Below are 17,524 nucleotides of genomic sequence, written 5' to 3'. Positions count from 1 at the left end.
TGAAAGCTAGTGGTTACAGTTCAGTTTTGAGTGTCACTGATAAAGATTGTAGTGCAGCTTACATATCTGTGCTTCTTAAATTTGTTGTCATTTTTATTGAGGCAAATGATGTTGGCACACTATTTGTGGTTTCATCAATGACAGAGACAATGAGACAAATTGTCGACAAAGATAAACAAATGTGGTGCCAGGGATTTCTCCACAGAAATTTGCCAGCTCAGCAGGGATCTGGTCGAATTCATCGGACACGTAGGCTATTAATGAAACTCAATCATTAAGATATGTGGAGCTATTGCAATTTTCCTGCAACAGGTTTCAGTTCTGTGGATAAGTGTGTTCCTCTCTGCTGTGCTTCTTTAGTCCTGGAAAGTGTTTAGGAGAGTCAAGAAGAGCCAGAAGCTCGGAAGTGCTCACAGGTCAGATGACTTAGAAGAGCCTTGAGGAGCTCATGGAAACAGAGGTGTGGTAAGCTGCATGTCACAAGTTTGGGTGTGACTACAATGTGACTCGTTGCTTTGGAGATGTGTTTGTGAGGAAGATGAAGAATGACATTAGGGGAGCTTCATGCCCCATGCTCCCAGCTGTTCCTGTACATCTAGTCTCAAAACCAACCAGCTTGTGAGTTGGCAAGTGCAAGCAGTAAGGGAAAGGAGTCTCCCTGGACCTTTTACCTGTGCTACCACTGCCTCTGCTGGCCAGTGATCCTGCTGCAGTGGAACCTCTCCTGCCAGTCTGCTGGGGGAGAGAAACTCTGGTTGGGACTGGGATGAGTGAAGAACTCATACATGGATGTTCCTTCTTTGTTTCCAGAGGTAAAAGGAAAGCTTTAGGCTCCATTCATACCTTGTAGATGCTCCAGGCCAGATCCCACTGACTGACAAAGCCTATTACAGGCTGCTCTGTAATGGCCTTAGACATTGATAATTACTGATAAATCAGCTTCAAACATTGGTACTTCATTGTCATAAGTAAACATAGTATACAAACTAACTGCCAGTAAAGACAGATCTATGCCAAGTCCTTCTGATTTTGAAATACTATTTGTTGGCTGTAGAGCAAAAGAAGAAAGGCTCCCTTCCTCCCACAGTTGCAACTCTGCAACTGTGATCAGCAGGGCTGCTGAGGGTGGCAAGCAGCTTCAAGAGCTGGTGGCAATGGTGTTTCTATGTGAAAGGACAACTTAACTTCATGGTAATTTTTATTTCAGCCCAGAATTACCCTTTCTAAGACAGTAAATGTGGTGCCTTCCTTGTGTGAATTTCAGCAACTGGCACATAGGATGAGGTTTCACAGGTAGGTTATGCTGATCTCAGACTTTGCTGTTGCTGTGGAAGGCCCCATGTTTCTCTCTGCATTCACCCTTCCACTGCCTCTCATTAATCGGTGCCAGCAATCAAATGTGTGTTTGTGTGACTGGTGAAAACCAGGGGTTCTGTTCTTATTGGGACGGCTGCTTTTCAGCTGGATCAGTTAACCAATCTGACCACAGCTTTCAGTGCTGGTGCAGAGAAGGAGAGGGGTTCAGGAAGGACGGCTCCAGGAGTATGTATCTTCAAACTATAGTATAGATATCTTTCTGGAATGTATAAGATCCTTTTCTAGCAATGGCTTTTGTTTTAAAAAAGGGTTTCCAGTTTAGATCTTGGTGCTGCTCTATCTAGATCCTGACCTTCCTTTTGGGAAGAGCTTGGAAACACTTGCAGTGACATTGCATGGCGCTGCAGCCTGTCCTGTATGCACTACCCTACAATCCACCAGAAACCTCACTGGTGCAGAGTTTTGCTGTCCAGTTCAATGAGAGTCTTGTGTGGAGGGCTTATGTTCAGATCATTAATGCACTCAGTTCTAGGCCTTAGTAGGAAATACTAATTTTAGCAGACGTGTTGGGTGCAATTGTTCCTGGTTAACTCAGGGACAGCTGTTCTCTTTGAACCCAAGAGCCCAGAGAGATACTGTCTAAAATTTCTCTGGGTAGGTTGGAGGCAGGCCCATTCAGTGAGGCATTCCTGCTGATATCACTTTGAAATTCACTTTGTTTTTTACCTCCTCCTCTATCTGCCAGGATTGAGATTTGTTGGCCCCTGCATAACTCAGCAAGGCTTGTTTTTGCAGGTTTTTTCTGGATGAAAAGAAGAAACAATAGCAGAATGCCATAGAAAAGTCCTGGCTGTGAGGTTCGAGATGAGACAGGGAAATGGGACTAACTCCTGCCCCAAAGTTTTGTCTAACCTGTGAATTTTGTCCAGCCAGCCATAGACTGGGACCAACTGTGTATTTGAATTAAACCAATTTAAATAAATAATCATTAAAAGAACAACAATCACCTGAGCTCAGATTCCCAACCAATGTATAAATGAGTTTGTTATCTACACAGAACTATCTGGTTGGGTTGTTTGTGTCAGCTGAATATCATACCTAGCAAGCTCACACCCAGCTATTTACATCTCTATGTTAGGATCCAGGAGCATGTAAACTAGAGAGAAATCATGTTTAAATTAACTGTGCTTAGATTCCTCACCAGAGAAAACAGGGAGTAAGATATATGGATAAGAAAAGTGAAATTTTCTCGTATAATCTTATCTCTAAATAACCCTACAGATCAAGTACCTACTGAATTATTTCTGATTTGTTGTTGGAATAATCACAATGTGCACAAATACACGAAGAATAAACTTTGAGTGTGTTTTTTAATGTTAGACTTCTCATATCCTAGATTCCCCATCATGTTCAGTCCTGCGTAGATAGTTATAGTAATGATCTTTTATTAACTTGGCTGAAATAACTGCCATGACTCTCAATGATGACATTAGTGCTTAGGTATTTGTATGTCTAAGCACTTACATAAGTAATCATATCACAATGTCAAATTATTGTACTTATTATTTTGCAAATGCTACAACTGCCACCTCCTGTTAAACACAAAAAGAAAAAGAAAAATGTCAGAGTGCCTGAAGGATTCTTCCCAGTTTTAATTTATTGTTTTGTTTTAAAACTCTCTGTGCTGTGAGCCAAAATAAACTCATTGCCCCTACACTCTGAGGTGAAACTCTCCTGTTAAACTCACATCTGTCGATAATAAGAAGAAAACATCCATGAACACAGCTGTGTTTGAGGGAATCGTACATACAGCAGGGAAAGAGAAAGGGTTACACTTTTCTGAAGGAAAAAAGTACTATACTTTCAGTCTTTCCAGCAATGGTAGGAACTGAATGTTCAACAGTCTCCTTATCATTAAGATAACCAGTCATGCCATTATATAGGGACAGAGGAAAAGGGACTGGCAACAAAGTAGTTTCATGAACTGGCTTTTTACCTGGGAAAGCTTGAATTGAACAGTGAAGTCATTAAAGACTCAGTCTGGGCAATTTACTGCCTGCCTCCAGTGAACCTGGGAGGCAGTTCAGGAGAGCCCATGTACTTCAGCAGGCTTTCTGTGAAGTATTTAGAGAAGAAAGTATGCTGATTGTATTTACTATGTCCAAGATCGCTGGGGTTTTTACAGCAAACAAGTAAATTATTTCCTGTTTTCTATCTACAAATCACACACATAGCATTTGGGGGAAAAAAATTGTAGCAATCTTATTGTAGAAAATCCCAGTTGTAATGCTGATGGACTGTATGAATGTGTTTTATGTTTTACCTGTCTATATGATGACCAGGAGAAAAAAAGGACAGCAGTTTCACTTTTTCCATGAGACAACAAGAACATTTCTTTTTAGCTAGCTGGGATCATACCTCGTGTTTGTGATTTCATGAACTGTAGTTTAAAGTATTCTCTGCTCTTCTGAAATATAGCAGCTTTCTTGATGCTTTTAACAGGGTCACTATTTCAAATGAAGCAAGAGAAAGCACATGGTGTTTTTTGGTCAAATACAAGTACTGCTGTTGCTTTGTTGTACAGGAATATTATCAAATCTAATAGGTACACCTGCACCACTTTTATAGGATCACAGCAAGAGAAGATTATTTATTAATTCCTTTTTTTTGCCTGGAGTTTAACAACTTTGTTAAATTACTTTACAAAAGAAGGGCTTAACGCATGTTTTGAGAAAAGCTCTTTGGGTGAAAAGAAGAGGTAAAATATCTTGTGGTTAAGATATCGAACTATAGAATGGTTTGAGTTGGAAGGTGCCTTAAAGCTAATCTAGTTTCAATTCCACTGCCACGGGCAAGAATGCCACCCACTAGATCAGGGCCCCAAAGATGTGTTTCTGGTGTCTCTGTGATATGACGAAAGAAAGGTATGGCACTCCTGACCCAATTCAGCAAAAGACCATGGCTAGGCCATCCCCAAGATCTCATTTTAGGTCTCATCATCTCCAGCTGTCTTTGTTACACAAAGGCTACATGCACAGGAGCAAGTCCTTGCAAGATAAGATACACCATAGCACACCATCTGTGCCACTGGAACTGCCAATTATCCCATATTCTTACAGTGCTTGTGACGTGGTTTGTACACTTTTTTTCCCTCTGAATAGTTTCCAGTTACTTTCCTTCTTTTATCCCAAGGTTGCCATGAACACAGGCACTTAGCTACATGGTCATGTTCACATACCAGCTCACTTCATGGGAACTTGTTCAGGTAACTCCTAGTGCAGCAGGACTGGGCTTCGTTTGGAAAACGGAGTAAAGACCCAGATGAATCCATGAAAATTGAACTTTATATAGTCTTTGTTCTAACCATTGTTTAACCATCCTACTTGGAAAACAGTTGAAGCTTTAAAAAACTGGAGGGGGTGAACAAGAAACAATACAACAATCTGTTTCTATCATAAGGAATAAATGTGCTTTGGGCTGATTCCATTCAGAGTGTACAGATATTTTCAAGGAATTTAGGGCAAAAAATCCCATTGAATCTCCTTGAGGGAATTAAAATCAATGGAACTTAGGCACTCTCATACTTTGAAAGATCTGCACTTAATTCTTTTTGTGTCTTTTAGTAGTTTCAAGTCTGAATTATTTACTTTCTGGGCAAATGAGTACTTTTTGGCATGACCTTCTTCATACTCTATAAACAACATCTGATAATATGTAAGGGAAAGTTGACAAGAGAATTGAAAACCAAAAGAACTTCTGGAAATTTTGATTTTATTTTACCCACTGAAATAAAAAGGCATCTCCAGGAATGCTGCAAAACTTCTTGCTCTTTTTAAGTCTATTGCTTCTTGCATGCTCTGCTCTATTATTCTTTCTATAGAATCAGTAATAAAAGTCAGATTTTTCAATAACACAAACAAAAAACACCTTTATCTTTTCTATCACTGATAAAATGCATCCTCACATGGGAGAATATTATGGAAGAAATTAAATGTCTGTAAAGGATTACAAACTTCCCTGTATATTACCAGCAAAGATACTCCAAACAAATTTTATACACCAAGAGTCAAATTTGTCACTGATTTGGTACACCACTGACAACATTTTGCCAATGCTGTCGATCAGTGATCACTTTTCCTTTTTTCATGCAATCCAAATAACTTGCATTGACATTTCATATAAACGATAATACAACAAATGATAAAACTATTATAAAATGTTCTAATTTCGGATCTAGAGAATGCAGTTGGAAGGGAAACTCATACAGAAATGATGCAGAAAATTTACTTTCAGCAGAGATTTGAAACACAATAGAAAGGTGATAAAGTGGGGGGATGAAATAGCAAAGCCATGTCGGAAATAGGACTTCCCACTGACAGTGATAAAATTGTGCTAAGAAGAAAGAGGAGGCCAGAACCAACTAAACCAAATAGTAAAACAGAACGTTTCTTCAGCGTGTCAGTGGGAGACACGCTCATATATGATCATTTTGGCAATGCTCATTTAGGGGAGGAGCAGTGGTGCTGATCACACGTGTGGGTAGGAGAGGAACAGGGAGTTAGCAGGCTGTGAACCAGCAGGATGTGTGGGCTCTGAAGAGTGGAGAGGAGTACGTGAAGAACAAAGTTAAAACTGATTCTTCCCATGTCAAATATCCATACAAAGAGAGGCAGAAGGAAACTCCTGTCCTAGGGTTTTGTCATTCTCGACAAGTTTGTCTCACCGGTTTTTAACATCCCTCATCCTTCTCCAGGCAGAGGCAGGCTCTGCATATCTATACTCACTATTTGAAGCTTGTTTTCTTCCAGGATTTAACTGGAATTCACATCTTAAGCTCATTACCTCTTGTTTATCCCCACAATCACAATTTAATCCTCTCATCTTTGCATTTAGCTTTTATACCCTTAAAGATCAGTTCCTGCTTTCAATCTTCACTTGTGTATCAGTGTATGTAGCTCGTTTTTAGACCTCTGATCAGACTTGCTGCATTCTGACTCCACATTTTTCTTGAAGTCTAGCACTGCACAATATACTCCATCAGAAGCCTTCATGATGCTGACAAAATAAAAGGTCCCAGTCTTTCAGAACTATCAGTAGTAGTAGTGTGTTTGCTTAGTAGGAGATGATCATACACACCTGACAAGTGTTTGTAGAGACAAGTTATTTAAAAATTATAGATTGCTTTTCAAAATGAGAAAAAAAATTTCTAAATTTGGAGATAAAAAAAGTAGTCTAATCATTATGATTATTGAAACTGCATACTTAAGTGAGGAAAATTTTTTTAAAAACTGAGGCAATTTTTACCACAGTAAGATTTAACTATTCAACTGACTGTGGAAAATTAGAATAGTTTCCATTCAATGTCGATGCCAAGGCAAGCCATTATATATCCTACTGTGGACAACGAGAAGTTTATTGTGAGGATGATGTAAGGCCTAGCAAAATCCCAAAGGCTGTGTTAAGGATGCAGGCCAGGCAACCACAAACACACTCATCCTTGGGTTTTGGCTATCTATGCCAATGGTCACAGAACATCCACAAAGTGTCCTTACCAGTGGAACACTCATGCAGAGGCAGAAGTGCTTTTTCTATCTTCCACTAGAAAAAAATAATTCTGAAACACCTAAAATAACTGGATGCAAAAAGTGGAATGGCCAATGGTCACCTGTCTGAATCTATTTTGTGCTTTTGGTGTCTAGCTGATTTAGGTTGAGCTGGAATCTTTGCAGACCACACTCCTGAGAATAGATGAAGAGAATCTGGTGATTAAGTCGCACTTGAAACTGCTCCTCAATGGAAACCAAAGCATGGTGAGTGAGCACAGCAAAGAGATTTGCTCTTTGGAAAGCTGTGGCACCATTGATCTCAGCTAAAAATGCAGGTGCAGGTTCAATGTAGGCGTGGTGTGTAGGGGTAGGCACCCCCTATGTTTAACCCATCTGATCAGTAAAACTGGCTTGTGTCCGTTAACTTTGAACTTTCCTGAGTGACATTTTGATTCCTTCTAACAAATTGAATGCAGAAACTGACCATTCTTACAAACAGATAAACAAGACACTGACCATAAGAAATATAGGCCATGAGTTTAAATCCAAAGATAAATAGATTCTCTCCATTATAGGCCTCCATTCCCTAGTTGTTTGTAGCCAATTAAAAAGTCATTATAATCAGAAGGCAAATAGCAAAGATTTATACTTAATTCTTCTTCAGAGGGAAATGGACCAAATTCTGATCTTCTTTCTAGCCTCTTTGGGTACACTTACAAATCCTGAAATGCCTGTCAAAGGTTTCCAAACCACAATCTTATCCAATGACATCTAAGACCTTGTCTTAAAATTGCATAGATGTTTTTGGGACCTGTCTAGCACCCATGACTGGCAAAACAACCTTTTTTGTTTTACGGTCAAGAATCAACCTCAAACTAAGCTAGACTGGTCATTGAAATGTATTCAAGGAAAAAAGATCCTCTATGACTGCTGGACAGACCTAAGAAGTGAAACGAGATGATTGTTGTTACTGTAAAATTTTGATTGAATTTAAATGTAAAAGTCTTCAGAGATCATATATAAAAAGAAGCTTGTTATAGAAGACACCAAAAATCAAAGCTCGCCTCTCCTAACAGGAAACTATAAAGTTATACAAGGCAGTTACACCATAATGATTAGGTCCATTTCTGTGGAAAAAAGAAGCATGAGCACTGCTCAGCCTTTGAAGAAAAGTTATAGGCAACTGCCTAAACAGGGAAACCTGGACTCTAGAGACAGCAGTGTCCATCCATATGAGCTCTGATTTCATCACGTAAAGCAGGGGACGCTTACACATCTGTATTACTTGATGAGCTTTCAGTAGTTCCTTGTGCTGGAAAAGGTATTTAACTGCCCTTTCTGGAAACATCTAAGCTTGTTCAGGAACTCTGCCAGGAGACTAATTCTCACCTTCACTTCCCCAGACAGGGACTAGCATGTAACCACACAACATAATCTTTTTTTTTGGTTCTAAGACTTCTTTGGCTGTGGCTCTGATCATTCTTCCCAGGCAGCTAACAGAATTAAGAAGCAGAAAAAGACTGACTCATTAAAGTACATGAAAATAGCTTGCCTTACAAATGGAGTGCATGCAGATTAGATAAACATTATGTAGTCTCTTAGCAAGTTCGAATAGGCTGAATTTTAAAGTTTTCTTTACTTCTAAAAGTAGTAAGGACCCCATCACTACCTTCTGATCAGAATTGCTATCAATGATTATGAGAGATCTAGGTCCTGTGCTCCTGCAAGAGCAACTCCAGTCCTGAAGCACAGAGACATAGATGAGGTTTTGCTTTTTAAATAATACACGTTAAGTCACAGAACATATTCAGCCCTTACCAAAATCATAACATTTAATTTTCAAAAAAGTACAGGACTTCTCTATGCTTCCCAAATGAGTAAAAACTTTGTTAATTCTCTTATAACTTAAAAGAGCAAACCCAATGAACCGATGTTTTTATTATAAAAAGTTTACTCTCCAGCTGAGCATTTGAGTGCCAAGTTCCATCCAGAATCACACTTTCACAGCCAAATTAGAAACTATAAACTTAGAAACCAGTGTTTTATGATAGAATTCTTTGCCAGGCACTTCACTAGAGCTTGGGCTACCAGCTGCTCTAATAATAAGTGAATGTTATTGAAAAATAATAATACCGAGAATTTGGAAGCACTCTGTAAAAGCAAATGAATGAGTTTAACATATTAAGCACAATAAAGAGCTCGCGGGGTAAAACTCCCTTTCTCGCTACAGGTGTACTGGACTTCACAAGAGAAAAAACACTTAGGAGTGCTCACAAACCTGCCAAGCTCCATACAAGCAGAACGATCAGCCTGCCAACCTGTTGGTGTGCTTAAAATTCCAGCCTGCCCAGCAACCTCGGACAGCTGAAAGTGACGTGGAATCGGTGACTGATACCCTACACGAAGAAAAATGTCAGCTTTCAAAGTTGCTGGATGGAAACGCTTCAGTGCACAAAGGGAGCCGTGAAAACGCGATGTGGCTCTGCCAATGCAGGGGAGCTCTGGGACTGCCGAGCCCGTGAATCAGCTTTCCAATCGGGAGGCACGGCGAGGAGGAGATCGCTATCGGGATAACCACCGTTCTTCAACTTCTTTTTATCTCTTTGATTCGCTACCTGATTGTTAGGCTCAAATAAAAATTAGGAGGAAATGAGCTTACTTCCTGGAAACTAACTTTAAACTCGGCTTTAAAAACCACGAGAGATTAGATGTTTGGTAAGAATGTGAGAAATCGGACAGCATTTGGAGTGTAGTTACATCTACTGTAAGAAGAATTAACACACGGTTATCGAGAAGATAGTCTAACCCCTCCTTTAATATTTTTTAAAGCAAAGCGCTCTCATCTTGCTTGATGGAGTACAGCGCTGAATTCTGGAAAGTCTTGTTTAGCCTCCGTGTGATAATGCATCTGCTCGGGCTTTTGTTCCCCCCCCACAATCACCCCTCCCCTCCACCTCCCTCCGGTAGCAGAAGGAAAGATCGCGCCCTTGAATTTGCATGCGTCAGGAATTGACAGGTCAAAGGCAAGTAAATCACATTATACACGACTGTATTGTTATTGTATCGATAACAACACATTATCAGAACAATTAACACACTCGCACAACTACGCGGAGATCACAGCAGAGGTTTAACAAAAATCCAGATAAGTAACTAAACTCCGATAAAGCCTTCCCTTTTTGTGTTCGGGGATTTGAAGGCTCTCCGAGAGAGTGTCTGTGTCTCTGCGTTTGCTGTGTGTGTGTGAGAGAGGGCTGTGCAGGCAGCCGCTCCGCTCCGCGGCCGCGGAAATCCCCGCAGGGAGAACAGCCTCAAACCAGGGGAGACCTGGGATCCTCTGCTCCTTCCTAACACGAGTCCATCCTTGCTCCAAGAGGAACTGATAAGAGTTTCCATCACTTGGAACTGTCTTGAAAGCAGACTACCAGGGAAAGGCAGACTCCCTGTAACTACCAGCATCGCTGAAATAACCACGGGTGGTTGTTTTAGTAGTCAGTGGTTGCCGCAAACCTCGGGTGAGGGGAGGGGGAAAGTTCTTTGGAAAAGAGACCTTCGAATAAAGTATTTCATTTGCGACTAGAAAAACAAACTTGAGCCAGTACTGAGCCATTCACTGATTTCAGCCTGTGAAAGTGTAGTGTACAATAATTTATGACCAATAAATTCTATTACCCTTTTCACTATTTGGGGGACTGAACGTAATCAGAAACATGCGCAGATGACGTAATTAATTTGCAAATGGTGACATTTTTGGAAGACAGTTGAGGCATCTTCTCTGCTGGAATTCTTGCAAGTGCTTCTTTTTAAGACCAGTTTACCTTTACGCGACACTGAGGGGACCTGCGAGTTGGTGGTTGTGCTGTTCTCAGACAGATGGTGACCACTGACCCTAGGAACATTCCCGAGCCCCGTGCCGACACCCGTGGCCCTTCCACACTTGTTTTCCGCGGGTCCAGGTGCCCGCTCTGCCTGCACCCTGCTTTGCCACTCGTGCAGCCCCAGAACAGCAGCCCGGCGGCAGCAGCAGCCTTGGCGAGGCAGGACCCACGGATTGACCCACGGGCAGGGGTCGTGGTGGGGGCACTCATCTGTGTAGGAGCTGTGAGACGGGGGCTTACCCATGTGCCCGCCTTGAGTGCTTCATGCGGTTCTGTCGCGACACAGGGCCATCGCCATCCTCTACACTGCACCCTGTTCTCGCATCCACGGGTCACAAGGAGAGGGAGACGTGAGGGAAGCAGCATGGGAGGGAAGAGCAGGGAAAGAGCCTCGCTGGAACTGAGCCCACCGTGGGGTGAGCCTCTGCTCTCCGGGGGCGCTAGCGGGAGCGGGGCCGGGACCCTTCGGGAGCAATGGTGGTGGCATCAGTGAGTCGCTGCTGCTTGTCCCTCCCCGCTCTCCCTCTCCGCCCCGATCACACTCCAGTAGATGTTACTGATTCTCACCCTGCTCGTGGCTGCTGCCGGGAGCGTATGAACCGCGCTCTTGCCTTCGCCGGAGTTGAGTTAATCCAGGCTCAATCCCGCCAGCATGGCGCGAAGGGACGACGATCAAACCGGCAATCGATCTGTGCGGAGAGAGAGAGGCAGGGGATGAGTCCTTAAATGTCAAACACAATAACGCTACATGTTATCGAGAGAGATGGAGGAAAGAGTTTCCCTACACAAACCGGGGCCGGGGATGGGGGGGGGTTACATAATACTGTCTGTTCATCCCAAATCTGTTCATCCCAAAAGGCGAATGCGCTGGACGATGGAGTCATAACCTGACCTCCAGGGCAGTTTCCTGCGCAGGGATTAGCCCATTTTGGTGGGAACTCACTTTCGAGAAACCCCATTTCCCCGCCAACCCTGTACACCAGCCAGCGCCGGTAGATATCTTAATCTCTCCGTTTTGACAACCGACGGGTACTTTTTTTTTCACGGCTAACTGGATTGTAGGAGGTCAAGCGTTGGCACGGTGGCTTCGGAGATTGAGAGAATTACGTTTAAGCAGTAGTATATGGGTCGTAAAACACGAAACGGGAGAAGACGCAGTTTAGAGGAGCTGCTCGGTATTTCATAGGGCACTCTGGCCGTGACAGGCTGCCGCGGGACCCAGGCGGTCTCACCGTCGGGGAAAGAGCGGGGATCCACCCTCCGGTGGAAGGCCGGCGCTCGGACTCTCTCCAAACATCCTGCCAGTGAAGCAGCTGCGGGTGGTGGTGGCGGGCAGAGGTCCGGTGCAACGGCAAGGAAGGTGCGAAGCCGAGCTGGAGGGCGGCTGGAGCAAGGGACCGAGACTGGCCGGAGGATGGAGCGGGCTCCGCGGAGAGGAACCCGGACGAGACGGCAGCGGGCGGCATGACAAAGGAATCCCTGAGGCGAGCGGACATCACTCCCCCCGCGATCCCGCGCGATGTCCCAGCCGTCCGCCGGACCCTGAGGCGCGTCCGGAGGGGGGTCGGTGGCGCTCCCGGGGGGACTGTGGCCCCACGCGTGCATCGCACTCGGGAAGCCCGGTTCCGGCTTTTCCTTAAAAGGGCGGCGGAGCCGTCCCGGGCAAAGCCTAGCCTGATGCCAGCACGGGAAAGAGTTAATGGTTTATTGGAGTCTGCGCTTCCACATACCACAGGGGTAAGTCAAAACCGACCCGCCGAAGCACAAACAAGGCGAGCAAGTTCACCCTGACTGACAGGAGGTGAAGAATACGGTCGTAGAGCTCGGGCTGGGGGCACCGTGAAGCGGCGTCCCGAGCGGCCAGGAAAAGACGCCTGGGCTTTTTTGGGGGTGTCCGCTGCCCGCACCCAGGGATGCTCTCCAGGGCAGCTTCTCCCCTCCCGCAGCACCGGCCCTGGGCAGGGAAAGCCCCGAGCAACCCGAAACACTCCGCATGCGCGGCGCCGACCCCTCCCCGCGCTGCCGGGCCCGCCGAGGGGGCGTGGCCATCGGCGACCCCGCCCCTCCCGGCGGGGGCCCCGCCCCCCGCCCCGCCGGCGGCGCGCAGGCCGCGTGCGGGCATATAGGGCGGCGCGCGGCGCGGGGGCACGCGGGGCGCGCGCGTTGCCTGGGGCCGCGCCGACGGGGCGAGAGGAGGGGGCGGCCGCGCCGGCTGCGAGCCCCCGCCGCCCGCCTCACGGCCCGGCCGGCGGCCCGGCGGGCGCGGACCGCCGAGGATTTTAATTAGGTGTGTCCCCCCCCCCTCCCCGCCTCCGCCACCACCTCCTCCCTCCGCCCCTCGCCGCTCCCGCCCGCCCGCCGCCCCTCCGAGTCGGCGGCCAAGAAAACCCAGAGAGACCTGGCGGCCGCCGGAGAAGGGGGAGCCGCGCGGCAGGCGGAGCGCCCCGTATCCCGCCGAAACTTGGCGAAGTTTGTCCGGCGGCGCGAACCAGGAGGCCCGCGGCGCCCGGCGGCCGCTTGAGAAAGGCGCCCGGCGAGTATGTGCGAGGAGCGGGCTGGTCGCCGCGCCCCCCCGGGCGGAGCGGGGCGGCTGTGAGCGGGGCGGCCCGCGCCCCCTGGGGCCCGAGCCGCAGCGCCCGAGCCGTCGTGGACCCCGTCCCGCCCGGCCCCGCAACGCGCCGCGGCGGGTTGCCTTCCGAGCTCCGCGGGCGGCGATGGCACCGGGCGGACTCTGACCGCCGCCCCGTCCAGGGCTTGCCGCCGCACCGGAGATTGCCGAGCAGCATCGCGTCCGCAGCCAAGCGAGGACCCTCGCGCCCCGTGTCGCTCGCCTGCCGCCGGATCTTGCCCTCGCCGTCGAGACTTCTCTGCGGTCCCGTCTGGACTCCGGCCGCTGTCGCCTGCGGGGTGTTCCGAGGAAGAGCCCTGGACCGGAGATCGGTGGCGCGGAGAGAGGCTCCGAGGCCCAGGCGGGGAACGGAGGCCGTCCCGCCCGAGCCGCCCGCCGCGGCGCCCTGACGGGGAGACTCCGCCGCTCGGCAGCGCCCCGCGCCCGGAGCGGGGCCACCGGGTGCCGCCGCCCCGCACCCGCGGGAGTCGGTGCCGCCGCGCCTGGGCACCCGCCGAGATTGCTTTTGGAGGAGCGGACCGCGGCGGGGGCGAGGAGGAGGAGGAGGCGGGAGACAATCCCGGAGGAGGCGGCCGCCAGTGCGGGGCGGGCGGCGGCTCGCCGGGGCGGCAGGGGGACACCATGTCCAAGCCGGTGGATCACGTCAAGAGGCCGATGAATGCCTTCATGGTGTGGTCGCGGGCGCAGCGACGGAAGATGGCCCAGGAGAACCCCAAGATGCACAACTCAGAGATCAGCAAGCGCCTGGGCGCCGAGTGGAAGCTGCTGACCGAGTCGGAGAAGCGGCCCTTCATCGACGAGGCCAAGCGGCTGCGGGCCATGCACATGAAGGAGCACCCCGACTACAAATACCGGCCGCGGCGGAAGCCCAAGACGCTGCTCAAGAAGGACAAGTTCGCCTTCCCCGTGCCCTACGGGCTGGGCGGCGTGGCAGACCACGAGCACCCGCACGGGCTGAAGGCGGGCGGGCTGCATGCTGGCGCGGCCGGCGGGCTGGTGCCCGAGTCGCTCCTGGCTAACCCCGAGAAGGCGGCAGCCGCCGCCGCCGCTGCCGCCGCCCGCGTCTTCTTCCCCCAGTCGGCCGCCGCCGCTGCCGCCGCCGCCGCTGCGGCCGCCGCCAGCAGCCCCTACTCCCTGCTGGACCTGGGCTCCAAAATGGCCGAGATCTCATCCTCCTCCTCGTCCTCGGGCTCTGGGTTGCCCTACGCCTCCTCGTTGGGCTACCCCGGCGCCGGTGGGGCGGGCGCCTTCCACGGGGCCGCCGCTGCCGCCGCCGCGGCCGCCGCGGCCGCCGGGGGGCACACGCACTCGCACCCGTCGCCCGGTAACCCGGGCTACATGATCCCCTGCAACTGCAGCGCCTGGCCCGGTCCGGGGCTGCAGCCGCCGCTGGCCTACATCCTCCTGCCGGGCATGGGCAAGCCCCAGCTGGACCCTTATCCCGCAGCCTACGCCGCGGCCCTATGACCCGCGGCCGGAGGATGCCCGCGCAGAGCTCCGGTGCCCTCCTGGATGGCTGCCGGCGCATACGTGCGGACGGGGAGCGGGACGAGCTGCCGCCGGGGCCGCGGATGGTGACCGGGGCAGGCGATGCTGGAGCGCCGGCGCGGTGGCCGACCTGTTGCGCGTCCCCCGCCCGCTCCCCCGGGTAGAGCTTGTGTGTGTTGCATGCGGTCTGTGCAGATAGCCCAGCTGAAACAGAAGAGGAAAGAAAAAAAAAAAAAAAAAGAAGGAAAAAAAAAAAGAAAATAACCTATCCGTCCTGCCCCCTAAAGTGTGTGTTCGGGACAGACACAGGGCGTAACCCCGATCCGCCGGCTCCGGCTTTCCCCTCCCTGGCTCCTCGCGCCCCGCGCGGTGCTCACTCAGAACAGTCCCGCTGTAGCACTCCCGGCACCGAGAGGAGAGACCAGGGTGCCTGGGAGGTAGTGAGGCCCCGGCTCGGCAAGGCACGGCAGGGCCAGGTGCGGCCCCGGGAAAGGACAGGGTGGCTCTGTCCTTGGTTCGTAGTCCCTCGTGGGATCCACGCAAAGAAGGATGTCGGCGGTGTGGGATGCTGCCGGTCCCGCTCCGCACCCTGTCCCGCGTGGGTTTCTGCCCTCCGCTGCTACGGGATGCTGAGAAGCGCGGGTCATGATTTCCATAGGATAAGACGCGTGACTCGGACCCCGTGTGTCTCCCCCCTCCTCTCCACTAATTAAGTCTCACCTTCAGACTGTAAATTTGTATATCTCTGTGGAAATGTTAGGTCTCAGATGGAAAACTGTTAGTTACTTTGCCCACAGTCGATTCAGTTTTAACCTGAAAAAAAGAAAAAAAAAAAAGGAATGCCTTTCAAAGGGAATAAAAATATTGCGAGACTGCTCAAGGATCGCAATATTGTCTAAGGTTAAATCAGACTTTTTTGTCTGAGTGGTAATTATCTATTTATTATTTAGCTGAACTGAAACAGAGCTTTGCTTTGACAGAAGAGTATTCTCATTTAAAAGAAAGCCCGTCTCCCCCACCAACATGAAGTGTTTCATATGTGTTTTGGAGTACTCTACCTGTTTAGCTTATTTTAGAGCAACTGCAATTCAATTGCAAATGGCGTTTAAAAAAATGAAAAAAGTTTAGAGAAAAAAATCTTTCATCGGTTTAGAGTTCTTTTTTTTGTTTACTTTTGTAATGTGTATATTTTGACTAATGTTTGTGAATGAAGCTGGCTAACATGTATTTAGTTTCATTTTGGCTTTATGTAATATAAAGTGAAAAAAAAGATTAAGTAATGGTTTTAACATTTACGTGTAAATGGTTTTCTTGTGTGATCTTCTAATTTAAAGTTAGACGTCTAAACTATATCTGTAAATTAGATTCCGACTACCACTCTGTTCATTTTTGAACAAAGAGTTTAAATAAAGCCTGAAGCAGGGAAAAGAGAAAATCCTCTATTTCTTGTTGAATTGCTAACAAGATTTTTATCTGAATTGCCCTTACGTGCCTGGTCCAGGTGAGGTGTAAGGTATCCTCTAAAGGCTGTCTTTGTTTCACTTTTGAATAGATTTACTAGGAAATCTAAATCAAGCCATTGTTATTCAGAGCCAAAAACCTGATTTATCACATTTTTAATCGTGAATAGGAAAGAAGATAAAAAAAATCCCTAAGTTGTTGTATTATCTTTAAAAAAAAAAAAAAAAGCATTCATGGACCAGCAGAACAGAGTTCACTGAATACACTGAGAGCGTTCACAGCATTTCATCGGTTTCCAGTAACGTTTTCATGTTACTGGAGTGGAAAGTTGCCTGACCACTTTATCTGGTTAGCCTAAGAGCTTCGCCATTTAAACCCGTGTAATTTGTTCACCTATCTGAGCAATAATACTGCTTTATACCTGGAGTATTTCTCGCGGGCCTTCCCCGTTGATTGCTAACTAAAACTTAACACCCTTCTTTGCCTCTAAACGGCTTTTCCCATTTCAGTGCCTGAAAATGGTATTTTCAAAGGTAAATCCAGTAAAGGTCTGCAAGGATATTTGCATGCAGCAGGAAATCAGGAGCAGGATGAAACAGTCCGTCCTTTCAGCAAGAGAATTGCGAACATCTCACAACGAGAGGCAATAAAACTGACCCAGTCCCCTCACTGAGGTGGAAACCCCCGGCTCGTTTTGTATGTGTGTGTGCATGTATATGCAGTATGTGTACGTATGAAGTGCATATATTTTCGGTTTTTTCTCCAAAGTGGTTGATTGCACTCTTAATTGTGGCAATAACAATAGCTCCTGAGTAAATGTCTTCCAAATCAGCCCTCGCCTTGGAATTACGTTCAAAAAGTGTGAAGTTTGGAAGATTTGCGGAACAGTCTGTTCGTTTGACCCTGATTCACTAATTAAAACGATCCTGCTTTTGTTATTCTCCCAACGCTTTGCAATATTATAAGTTAATTCATATGGTTCTGAGCGATTATGCAAAACTAATTTGGACTGTCCAGGGGTAATTATCCCTGACACGGTTAATTAAATCCTTTCAGAGCTCCGCCATTCCCTTTTGTAGCAGCCCATCACTTCTCAACACGGAACTTCCTGCTGCTTCCCTGGAAGTCACCCCAGCCCTAAATCTTAGTGACCTCCCTGCTCCTTCCAGTTCGATCTCAGAGATTATTTTTTCTTATCCCCTCCT

General features: G+C 47.8%; 1 protein-coding gene and 1 long non-coding RNA gene across 2 annotated transcripts; one reads left to right on the top strand and one right to left on the bottom strand.

Annotated features, from left to right (window-relative positions):
• Nucleotides 1-9,895: 9,895 nt before the first annotated feature.
• LOC148224862 (uncharacterized) lies at nt 9,896-12,207 on the bottom strand. The gene is made up of 2 exons (XR_015801562.1): nt 11,974-12,207; nt 9,896-11,430 (listed from the first exon to the last, which is right to left on the bottom strand). It is a non-coding gene; the product is annotated as an uncharacterized LOC148224862 (long non-coding RNA).
• Nucleotides 12,208-13,860: 1,653 nt separating this feature from the next.
• Nucleotides 13,861-17,255, top strand: SOX21 (SRY-box transcription factor 21). Its single transcript, XM_088159822.1, has one exon. It carries the CDS (start codon nt 13,992-13,994, stop codon nt 14,835-14,837), a length of 846 nt encoding a protein of 281 aa, XP_088015948.1. The 5' UTR covers nt 13,861-13,991; the 3' UTR covers nt 14,838-17,255.
• The last annotated feature ends 269 nt before the right edge of the window (nt 17,256-17,524 follow it).

The sequence above is a fragment of the Sturnus vulgaris genome, chromosome 2 (genome assembly GCF_052056855.1).
Source record: "Sturnus vulgaris isolate bStuVul1 chromosome 2, bStuVul1.hap1, whole genome shotgun sequence".
Classification (NCBI taxonomy): Eukaryota; Metazoa; Chordata; class Aves; order Passeriformes; family Sturnidae; genus Sturnus; species Sturnus vulgaris.
Note: the sequence above shows the minus strand (reverse complement) of the source record. Positions and strands in the feature narration are given on the sequence as shown.